This window comes from Poecile atricapillus, chromosome 8 (genome assembly GCF_030490865.1).
Source record: "Poecile atricapillus isolate bPoeAtr1 chromosome 8, bPoeAtr1.hap1, whole genome shotgun sequence".
Lineage (NCBI taxonomy): Eukaryota > Metazoa > Chordata > Aves > Passeriformes > Paridae > Poecile > Poecile atricapillus.
In genome coordinates, this window is record NC_081256.1 from 17,666,891 (window position 1) to 17,678,950 (window position 12,060).

The 12,060-nt window shown below is 41.9% G+C and overlaps 1 protein-coding gene across 13 annotated transcripts in view; it reads left to right on the forward strand.

Annotated features, from left to right (window-relative positions):
* LRCH3 (leucine rich repeats and calponin homology domain containing 3) overlaps nt 1-11,178 on the forward strand; it is a 62,338-nt gene extending 51,160 nt beyond the window's left edge. For 11 of the 13 annotated variants that reach the window (XM_058843473.1, XM_058843472.1, XM_058843477.1 and 8 more), the window contains 3 exons: nt 77-214; nt 2,304-2,381; nt 4,637-7,726. In XM_058843473.1, coding sequence (XP_058699456.1) covers nt 77-214; nt 2,304-2,381; nt 4,637-4,837 — 417 coding nt within the window. In that variant the 3' untranslated portion in view covers nt 4,838-7,726. Of the gene's footprint in view, nt 1-76; nt 215-2,303; nt 2,382-4,264; nt 4,288-4,636 lie in introns of all 13 variants that reach the window. The other 2 variants (XM_058843478.1, XM_058843475.1) reach the window with 2 other exon arrangements.
* The last annotated feature ends 882 nt before the right edge of the window (nt 11,179-12,060 follow it).

The window sequence follows — 12,060 nt, forward strand, 5'->3', positions numbered from 1 at the left end:
AGCTTGTGCAGAATGCCCCAACTGGAAGAATGCAGCTCTCAGCTCCCCCGTGTGTGTCCCTGTTGGTTTCCCACAGAACATCGAGTCGCGGTTGAAGGTGTCACTGCCCAGCGACCTCGGGGCGGCTCTCACCGACGGCGTCGTTCTGTGCCACCTGGCCAACCACGTGCGGCCCCGCTCTGTCCCCAGCATCCACGTGCCCTCACCTGCTGTTGTAAGTGTGTAACACTGACACTGCTTTAGAGCTGTCCAAAGTGACATCCTGCACAGTCCTGTAATCAGGCAGACGCTAAACTCAGCGTTCTCCTCAGTGAATGTACGTGACAAAAACTAACCATCTGTGCTGTTTAAAAAAGGTCTGCAGTGTCACTAAATGAAATTCTGTTTGGGTTTGTTTCATTTAAAGGAGGTTACTTCTAACAGCTTTTAAGCAAATGTTAACATTTTCATGTGCTACCTAAGCACATTAACTTCAAAACTAGTGAAATACAAGACAGTTCACCATGAAAACTGAAACAGGATATTTTAAAAGATGAAAATGTCTGAGAAGGTCAGGAAAACATAGCAGGGAATTACAAGTAGAATCTCACTACAAAAGACAGTGAAACCAGGCAGAGACCAAGTTGATTCCTGTGTCCACTTCATAGCACTATGAATTCCTCTGCTTAGGAATTTTAGCAGAACACACTCAAGATACTTGGAAAACACCATCTCCTGGAACAAAACAAATCTCGTCATACCTTTGCGATAACAGGAAAAAAAGGTGGCTGTGTCAGGGGACTGTTGAGAGCAGGGAAGTATTGCAGTCTATTTTGTAGGGAAAGCACAGAGTTAGAGAAAGGTCAAAATCTGTGAGATAACAACAGATTATTTATTCAGTTTGTGTTTGTGGAAGTCAGGAAGTTCAATGAAAATGTTTCAGATCAGCTACTTGAAAGTAATATGGACAGGCAGATTGCTTGTTATGCACCTTTAAATTGTATGAATAAGGAAAAAAAACAAGATTGTTCCTTGGGGAAGAAGTTGAAACATGCACATGGTCTTCACTTACTCTTCGTTTGAAGTGAGTCTTCATGTTGGTTGGAATCTGAAGTGGCACTTTCAAGGCTGAGAAGTGTGTCATTGTGGTTGTGTCCCTGGGACTTGATGTGACCAGGCAGATGGCCCATTGTTTTGAGAACAACTGAACTGGACACACCAACATTTTAGGCAGACTGTGGGATCATTCCAAGCAAAGGCAGGGTGCCACTGCTCAGGAGACTTTGTGTCAGTGAGATCTTTTCAATGGCCTGGTTTGATGTGAAGCTGAATGTTCTGTGTTAAATCACGGCTTTGTCATGTGAATCCCAAGGAAGAGGCAGCCTGGAGTCACATGGCTCCAGGAGCAGAAGAGGCCATCACATCCTGCCCCAGGCACAGTGTGATCTTTGTACTCCCTTGCACCTTTGGGAGAAAGAAGCCAGTGCTGGCCTTTAACCTGCTTCCTTGGTGGGGAAACACAGCACGTGAAGGGGACAGAAGAAACCCCATCACTTACGGAAGTGTTGAACACCTGGAGGCTGCTGCCTGCTGCTCCAAAGCATGTTCACAGCGAAGGGAGTTAGTGTCTCTTGAACCAGAAGAGAATAAGCTTGGAGAGCAGGCAAGACAGAGCCTGTGCTGTGGTATGTCTGAAGAGCTGTGAAAGCTGCAGGAAAAAACCTTAGTAGAAAAAATGCCAATGAGTGCAATTCAGACAGCTCTATTAAACACATCTACCAGAGGCTGACAAGCAGCAAGCTTCACTTTCAGTCTTCTGACATTATTTTTTTGGTTTCATTTAGCCTTTACTTTTTTACCTCTTTGTTAATTGAGATATGGTTTGATATTTATGTAGTTTTGCATTATAGTAATCAAGAACAGATTCTAGAATGCTTCATGTCTTGAAATTGCTCTGAAATCACAGCATGAAAGCCATGGATGTGCATTTCATAAAAGACGTTTTTTTAATGATTATACTATAGTCACTAAAAGTGATAGCCAGTTTTATATAACACCATGTATATAAATATTGAACATAGAACTGTCCTTTTTTTTAAATCATCCAGCATTCATAACTTAGCTTTTCATAAAACAGCTTTAAAAACTGGGATGGTTTTCTAAGAAAAGCAAACTTCAGCAGAGCCTGCTTTGAATTAGATGAGCTTATGTCAGCGCAGTGTTTTTGGCAAAGAGATTTATTAAGAGTTTTATTTAAATAAAAAAATCAAAACCTTTTAAAACGTTGCCAGTTAAGAACACTGTATGCCTTTGCTCCTTTGCAGCCTAAACTTACAATGGCAAAGTGCAGACGAAACGTGGAGAATTTCTTGGAAGCTTGCAGAAGGATTGGAGTGCCTCAGGTATGTATTTCTGCTGTCCTGATAAAATGTTTCAAATGCAGTTTTGTCTGGTGCTTCAGAAAATAAAACATTCTTTGGAGCATTAGATTAAAACAAAATTATTAAAAGTTTAGAAGGTTCAGGTACAGGCTGTCCTGCAGTATAGATCAGACTTACCTTGCATGGTCTTCCAGAGCAAAATGAAGCCAGATACAGTTTATCAGAGTATAGTTGATAGAATTTATATTTTAGTACAGATTCATTTAAATACTGAGCATCAAATTCATAAAAGCTGATGGACTTCAAGTCTGCCTTTAGAACTGGCAGTTACATTTTCTCAATATTAGGTATGTGAAAGCTTCAAAGTGGGATAAAATCTGGACGATGGTTTGCATGTGGGTTTTTTTTTATCCCAAAGCTTTTCATGTTCCTTCACAATAATTCTCTTACATGAATGTCTCTTCCATCTTACCAGCAAGTCACAGAATTATTTGCCTTTCTCTGATGATAGCTGTCTTTGCATAGTTCCTACTTCTTTTGTTATGTACCGGTGGTAAAAAGTCTGTCTTCCTTGTCCCCTTTTGAAACTTGAAAGATCTAGGAGGTGGACACATATTAGAGTCCATCTTTATCCTGTTGGTCTAGTTATCCTGTTTTATGCTGTCCTGTCCTTTGCACTTTGTCTTATTCAGTGGCTGTCTCAGTACAAATAGTTTTACTATATTATATTTTTCCTAATTTCCCTTCCAGTGCACTAATTGATTTGGGTTTTTACATTGCTGAGCATTGATGTTTCTGTTGTAGGTGCTGTTTTTTTTGTATTCTGAAAGGGAGAAGTAGACCCTGTGACTCATTTCCCAGCTACATCTAAAGGCAGTTCTTAAGTCAGTCATGTAGAATTTTCTGATGTTTTCAGATCACTTGCAGACATTTGAGCCACTGGGGTTTTAGGATGACTTACTTATTGAGCTGCCTGGCAATTTCACATGGCTCTGTGGTGAATCATGTTGGAAGGGGCTGGGGAGTTGTAAGTGATCATTAATGCTGGAAGATCCTGCACTGCTTTGGTCCTCTAAAAACATTTGGACTTTCAGTCCCAGCAGAACTGTACAATATAAATTCATTTGGGGCATTGTGCAATTCCATCCCAGTTTCCCTATTTATAGCTCCCTCAAGTATGAAGATAAAATTTTTATGGGATTGCAGTACAAAGAAGATCACTGGAATGACCCACACAAAACCAAACACAAAGGCAAATCAAGAAAAAGTCCCCTGTAAACCCAGGCTGCTCAATCTGCTAGCCCTACTGTGTAGGGCCCTATACAGTTTTCTCATATATCTTGTTTTAATGTGAAAGAGTTCAAGGAAGGTCTGTCTGGGAAAACTTAGGAAAATACCCTCCCTGAACTCCAAAGCTGCTCTCATATGTCTGCATTACATCTCTGTTGAGATGTGAACATAAGATACCTGCATGTAAAAGTGGCATGGCAGCCTAGTATGTGTTTCTTGAAAAACTGCCTGCAGGTTTTTAATTTAATTTCCATTCTAATTACAAAAATAATAGGATTTCTGAAAGCATAGATCCATGTAGGAATACTTGCCTTTTAAGGGGAAGGCTACTTTCAGAAAGGGCTAATTACAGGCACCACAACAGAGAACCAACTTGTGTAGGACTTTGGTGATTTTAAAGCCCTTGGATCAAAGGAAACCCTGAACAGTTTGATCCATGCATCTAGATTTCACTGATTATTAGCAGTTACCTGTGGGAAAGGGACACAAGAGACACACAATGGGAATAGTTACAGAGCTCTTAAACTCTAATTAGTAACAGATATTTCTGCAGAATGCTGCATACAAGCATCAGTTACACATAAATAATTTCTTGTCCTGCTGTTTTCCTTAAGTTACATGTGGAGGCTGAACTTTGGTGAGTACTCAATGCCAGCAGCATCTCAGATAGCTGTAACATCTTCACTTCTAGAGAAAAATTAGTTTCACTAAGGCTTGTGTAAACTGCTGTTTTTAACAACAAGTAGTTACATGTTGGAGCTGGAGAGGTGACAGGCACCTCACTGAACACTAAACACTGACACTGAGCTCTTTGCAATAAGAGTCTTGCAGATTTCTATGTGAAAATTAACCAGCTGTGATGTGCTTCTCAAATGTGTAGGTTGTATCTGAGATGTCTGATAACTGCTTCGTGGATGTTGCTATGGCTAACTGACTGACCTTTTTTTTCTGTCTGTTTTCCCTTCCTGCTCACACACTCTGGACAGGACAATCTTTGTTCCCCTTCTGACATTCTCCAGCTAAACCTCAGCGTTAAAAGAACAGTTGAGACTCTTCTTTCCCTGGGGACAGATTCAGAAGAATCCAGTCTCGTGTTTCTTTCCGTTCAGCTCTGGGGCTTTGTGGTGTTTTACTGTACTCTAATGCTAACGCTCTGTATGTTCTATCGCTGGGTCTTTTTTCTCTAGTGAAGGATAGTGGTGCTGCTTCCTCCCTTCGTCACTCCAGTGCTTGGGAACAGATTCTGGGCTTTGCCAAGACTGTGTGTATGAAGTGCTTTGTTTCCCATGGATGGGACAGAGGTGACAAGTACGATGTGGAAACATGTTGGTGCACCCACACCACCATCCGTGACCCAATTCCCATTTGTATTTGCTGTGTTACATTGAGCAGATTAAATGCTTTCCAAGGGAGGAGGTGCTGTCCCTGGGCTCAAGTGAGGGCTGAGGTCAGGACATGTGGTGCGTGCTGTAGTCTGCTGACCAGTGGTGTAGTGAAAACTGCAGTGTCTATTTGTGCCTCTGTTCCCCCATCTGTATAATGGGAAATGCAACCACTTTGGTAAATTGCCTGAGGATTATCTGATGAAAAATGTTAACAATGTGAAGTATTTTTTTCAATGTCAGTGTTCTTGTTGCGATCTCACAGTCTTAGGAGACATGGTCTGGTGTTGTCCACAGAGCTTTCTAACTGGTTTGGTTTTTTATCCCCAGTCCTTTATCCTGCTTCTGAGCGCATTTGATTTCTCAAATTTATAGACTCTGCTGTATTACTTTGAGTCAGGATTTTTTAGAACAACTGTCAATGAATCCTGAACTACTTGAACTTTATAGCAGTTCAAGCAGAAAAATTTCAGAGAAATTGAGCTCTTCAACAGCTTTAAGAAAAAAGTGTTCTGGAACAGAATAAAAAATCTTTGATCTTGTCAGGTGCTACAGAATGTCATAGCATTTTACTGTGATCTGGATAAGACTTACCAAAAATGTGTTGAATTGTCACTTGATCTTGGGAACCCCAACCCAAGCTTGTTCCATGCTTAGTCCCTTCTTCCTCTTACCTGTCATTTTCAGAAACGCTTGTATCATGCAGTTGCACAAATAAAAGTCTTGGCTGCACAAGCACTCTTCACTGTTTTACAAAACTCAGGTAGTCTTCCATAAAGCTTCACAGCCTTTCCCTCCCCAGGGAAAGCATCCTGGTGCTTTAATGTCTCAGGGACACCTCAGAACTTCAGGGCACTCCCCATGTGTGTAACAGACCATGTCTCCTCAGAGTGGAGATCCATTCAGGGAGCTCTGCTCAGAGACCAGTGACAGGTAAGTGTTCAGGAGATGGCTGTTCCAAATGTGTCTTCAATAAAATTCTGTTATATCTGCAAGTGCAGTAAATGGCTTGGAAGCCCAGTACAAGTGATGCTGGCATTCCAGCCATAACATGGAACACCTCTGAAGCACAATTTAAGGTACACAGGAGTTCAGTTGAAAATGGGGTCACTACCAGTAAAAATGTGTTATCTGTATGTGGGTTTCACAAGCTCTTGTACCATGAAATGAGTATTTATCAAAGGAGCAAGTAAGAGCTGCTGCCTTCTGTCCAAGTCACACAAAATGTTCTGTCCAAGCCAAACATCACTGAGTAAAGAAGGGACTTTTGACAGGGGGAGATTGTTTTATTTTTAAGTAAGCTATTTTTGTACTGTTTACTGGTATGAACTAAAATGAACTCGGTTCCTGTGTTTCTTAACTTCTAATGAACACTGTGATAAAAGCTGCAAGGGGTTTTACACTAATAGTGCCTTCCAGTTTTTAAATTTTGTTTGTCATTACTGTGTGTGGTATGGAGTCATTCCAAAGCTTTTCCCCCTTATCTGTTTGCATACATTAGAAAAAAGATAAGGCATATTTCCTCAAGTTTACAAGTATTTTCTGAAAAAGCACACTTTTTCAAAGTAGTATACATTTGCTGGAAGAAAAATGTATTTTAGCCTGAGCATATGGCTTTCTATGAGAATTGCAGTCGGGGCTCGCTTGTTTTCTCTCTGCTCGGAGCTTTGCGGGGGAGGAGTGTTGGCTGCTGTTTGTGCTGAAGGATTTCTTTAACCTCAAAAATCAGTAAATACTCAAGTGGTGAAATGCCAATTGATGTGAAAGTAACACATGAAAGATAGTCTCTGTAGGTCTTTAGGAAGGACACACTTGGGTTGTTTTCTGCAGATACAGAGAACTGTTGGATATGTATCCTGACTGTTGTAGAGTGAGGATGGCCAGGAGGTGCCAAGGACTTCTGTAGGATGAGGCTTTAAATACATCTTAGACTGAGAATAGCACAAGTATTAATAAACAGTTTGAAACCTCTTTTTGCATGTTGCGTATTACTGTTAATCCTCAGGATGATTTTGGGGGTCACCTGTTAAGTGGGAGCACTTTGGGGAGGTGAATGAGTGGTAGTGACTCATTCCCTGCTCCCCACCAGGGTTTCCCTCGTGGCTGTAGCTGAACAGGCTTGTCCCAGGAGGACTTTCTCCAAAAGGTGTGATTTAGAAAGGAAGCTGTGGTTCCTTTCCTGCTCTGTGTTGTAGCACATTGATCGTATTGAAGCAAAGCTTCCCCCTCCTCAAGTTCATCTACTTTGGTTTCATAAACCGCTGCCATCTCAGTGTGGGCAGAGATGGAGGACAATTTGCTATTCCTCTTTTCTCCCACAATCCTTTTTCAAATTCTTATTTGTAGAGTTTTCTATTAAAAGAACACAAGAGATTAGCCCAAGGCCACCTTTCTTGAGTGGTCAAGGTCATGGTTCCTTTGTCACAAGCAGAAGTCTCATGTCCTACCCCTGTATGTGTGTGCTGCCTGTCCATAACATTTCATATTTCAGTCACCTTTTGCTTAATTTTTTTTTTTCTTTTCAGTTGAGTGGTTTTCATCCATTTTGTTTTTGTCTTTGTTTTGTTCCCCATTCAGGAGCAATTATGTTTGCCTCTGCATATTTTAGAAGAGAAGGGTTTGACACAGGTAGCTGTGACTGTCCAGGCGCTCCTGGAGCTGGCACCCCCAAAGCAGCAGCCACTTCACCACTTGTCTGCTGTGTAAAGACCTCCGGGACCTTTTGGGTTACCTTGGCTAAGCAGAAGGACCTGAAGACTTTACTGCCCATGCAGTGCATCCAAACACACAGAGCTCTGTTCTAAGGAAATGAGTTTCCGTGATTCCTGACAGGAATGTTTTACTTCATTTCTCCATTTTTTTGGAGATCACAACAGTTTCCAGTAACATTTTTTATTACTAATATTTTTGCCCCTTATTTAAAAAAATGAGAGTTCATTGGGAGGAGGGCAGGGAATTCCAGTGGCTGGCTATTTGGAGCTAGCTGTGGAAACTGACCTTGCAGGATGAAGAAATGGATTAGAGTTTGGAAAGCAATTCCTAGAGAAATTTGAAAAAAAAAAAGGTGTTGTGTAGTGGGCACACAGGGAATTAAATTTCTTTCCTTACCCACAGGGTGCAAAGAAATGGAATTTCTTTGCCTCCAAAGAGTGGGTATTTCTATTATTTTTTTTTTAATTGCATCACACTATCTTAACCTGCAGTGTTTAATAACAGGGTTGAACCTCACACAACTGTCACTTGCTCTGACAGGTCCTCATTACTAAAAGTCGAAGAAAAAAAAAACCCACTTTTTTTTCCCCCCAATGGAAAAATTACAGCATGTTTTCTCTGCCAGAAACACCTTGGTAAAAGATACTAAGTCAGATCTGTTCAAATGGGCTTAATCCCATCAGCATTCTTGCTGGGTTCACTTTCTCTTTGGGTTTTAACATGTCTTTATCTGAACATTTTTCCAACAGCAGTGGAGGGAGATTTCCCCTGTCCCCTTGTGGTGGTTTTGTGGGATCACCAGAATCCTGTGCACTTCCCTGCAGTGGGAACAGTGCCAGGCTGCCCTGCTGGTCATTAGAAGCCCTTCGAGCTAACATATTTATGAGGGGCTGAAGCATCCCCTGCAGGCACAGAATGAATCATGTTAAGAGCACGCTTCTCAAGTTGCCCAGGTGGGCTGGGTGTTGTCAGAGAAGTGTGTGCTAAGGCAGCTCTGAAGTTCTGAAGGGTTAGACAAGGCTTTCAATAAAGCCCTTTATTGGTTGGAGCTTATGTAGAGAGATATGCTGGTTTTACTGAACTGCTATTGCTTCATTCCTCTTTCCTTAACATAAAAATGGAAATTCAGTGTGCAGAATGGGGGCAGCTGACAAGTTTTGCATTTTCCTGGAAAGCTGATGTGCAGATTAAAGACAGGTCTGTATGCTTTGGTCCTAGTGACAAGGCCAAGTTCACTACCTAGATCAATTAACAGGTTGGTTTTTTTCCTCCCCCACAAAAAGGCCTCACAAAATCCAGCTTTCCACCCCTGCAGTTCCTTTGTCAGGTGTTGCCCAATTTAAAGCATCCCTGAACATTATGCTACTAATACATGGTACATGAGGGTCCTGAAAACAACTCCAGGAATCAGCCATATTCTCTCTGGGGTCTATTTGAAGCAGAATACAGCGAGAGGATTTTATGCAGATAAAGGAAGAAGAAATAGGAACTAATTAGCTAAAAGTCATTTTTGCAGAAGTAAAACGTGCTGTGGGAGCTGCCAAAGACTGGTCTTAGCTGCATTTTTCCCCTTTTGATTTTGTTTCCATTTTGTTTTGCTTCATGTATTTCTTTCAAGGGCCATTGTGGTGATTGGTGAATCCCCTGTTTCTCATAATTATTCCAGTTGCTTCTTATTGGCATTGATTGGTCACATTCGAAGTGAAGAACATCTGGAAGGTGTTTAAGAGTGCCCAGATGCAAAGAGAAACCTCCTCATGCTGGGCAAATGCAGTGCCCTGAGTCCTGCAGGGAATGGAAGTGCCAGAAACTCACAGTACCCACAGGAAGAGCAGCTCCACACAGGCATTCTCACCCCCTTAAGTAGTTTCTGTGTTTCACTTAATGCCATTGGTGAGGAGTGTTGGTCATTCCTACAGGGTTACACAGAGGTGTCTGAAGTGTCTGCTGCAGTTTGCTGGGGGGAAGATGCTGCCACTTGCAGGCAACACCACAGGCACAGACAGTGTTCCTGGTGTGTTTGTCTCTGCACATAATTTGGAGAGAGGGAGGCATTGACTTCATCTTAGTTTCCAACATTAGGTCACCTGTTGTTACAGGGACAGTTGCATTTAGCAGCACACCCATCATGGGCTATTTAAATACCCCTGTTTGAAGAAAACCATTCCCTTCATGGAATTGTGCGGGTGTGGCGATTGCTCCAGCACTTAAGGAAAATGAAACTTTAACAGTCAGTACTCAGGTTGGTGGAAATTTTGTCATTTGATTAACAGTAGTTTTTAATGGGGTAGGGGTTTGAGTGTGGCCTGAAAGAAAGCCATTTCCTATTGCCATGTGTGGCTCACAGCCTTGAGTGGCTCATGGCCACCGGTGGCTGGAGGCCAGGCAGGCAGAGAGCCCCTGGTACCAGGCTACTTTGTTGTGAGCAGCATTCACTCTGGCAGTTTCAGTGTAGTTAATTGTGTTCCTTTGACATTTGTAATCTTATGTTTTCAGGCTGGCAAGCACTAAATCTTGTCCAGATGCTTAGGACAAAAATCCAAACCTGAAGTTTCATCATACGGTTTATTTAATGTGTTACACCAAACCCACCTCAGTTCTCTCTTGCAAAATAGGTTGGGATTTTTCAGTGTAGATATGTGCAATTTTTGTTGTGTCCCATGAAAAGAGTATTTGAAATAAAACATGTATAAAGGTCTGTTCCGTGTGTTAAAGCAAAGAAGAGACGGTCTTTCCTCTTTGGGGCATTTGTGTTGGAGGATGTGGGAGGGATCCACCTCAACCTTCGTGCTGCTGGTGTTCTTACTCTGACTCCATGGTGTCACACTCCATCCTCAAAGCTGGTGAGCCCTGAGCAGTGTCTGAGGCTCTGCAAGGTCACACACTCCAGGTGGAGCGGCCCAGGCACTTGGGAGCCCCTAATGGCACTGGGGGCCAGGGTGGAGCTGGGGGTCCCCCCTTTGAAGGAGAGGCCTTCTCCCCTGTAAAGGCCCCTCCCCTGCTTCAAATCCACCAGGGACAACTCTACAGCACCAGAGCACCTCTGTTGTTCTTGGTAGCAGCAGGATGGCAAATGGTATTCTTACTCCTTCATGACTATAAATGGTTCTTGGAAAAACTGTTTTAGAAACAGAGGACTTGTAAGGTGAATTTGGACATCAAAAATTCTTTTGTATAGATATTGTGAAGTTCTACAAAGTGATCTAATTTTGTTATTTCTGAAAACAGTGTAAACGTGTAAGTAATAGAGTAAAGGATTTTAAAGCTTCATCCCATGCTGTATGTCTGTAAATACATTCCATAATTTCTGTTACATATAAATGTGTCTGAATATTGTATATTTTAAATTGCCTGTATTCTGCCAGTAGTGTGACCTTCTAGCACATTGATAATATAAAAGGAAACCATGGGTATTTGAAATAAAGTTTTAAAACTTACATGAATTGCAGTATTTCTTCCTGCTGTTTTTCTGTTGTACCAACAGATGTCACATCCTCTGTGTCAGGTGTTTATTCCCCTTCTACATAATCCCAGTTGGCATTTGATGGACCTACTTTGATTTTCTACTTTTCGTAGTTAACTGGGACAGGAAAATCCCAGTATTTTTACACATATTTTGCAGCCACATCAGAAGCTGTTTCTTGGGGGTATTTTTAACCTTCACAGATACCAATTTTGTACAGAATCCTTTGCTTATCCCTCCACACAGCCCCTTGTTTTTTCCTTCTCTACATAAATTAAATACATTCTGGGTTGGGGTTTTCTGCTGCTGGTCCTATTGCTCCTTGTTCTTGTCCTTTGCTTTTGGTCTGTCTTTGGTTTGAAGTGCAAAACTCACCCCTGCCTCCTGACCGTGCTGCATATGAAAGTTTTATTCTTAGCCAGAATGTTCAGTCCTCTTTTCATCCCTCCTCATCACTAGTTTTAATTATTTCTTTAAATATAAAAATGCAAAGCCTAGAAATTGCCAGAGATACACAAACCCACCCTGCTTTGTGTTACCCTTGTGATGCTCTTCCCTGCTCACCAGGCTGCTCCAGCATCCTTGTCTGACCTGGTTACTCTGTCAGCTCCGTTCCTGCCTCTCAAGGCTGCCCAGCTCTCTTCAGGTATTTATTTCTCCACTCTAAAGCTTCCTCCTAACCAGCTTCCCAATCCCCAGCCTTTCTTCTGCATTTAATTCCCAAGAAAACCCTCTCCAAAGGGCATATGATTTCCCTGAAGAAAATTCCATGGATGTACATTTTGATCCCATCTCTCCACAGCTGGAAAAATGCAGCATTACTGACTGTGGCACAGTTCCTCAGAAGCGCTGG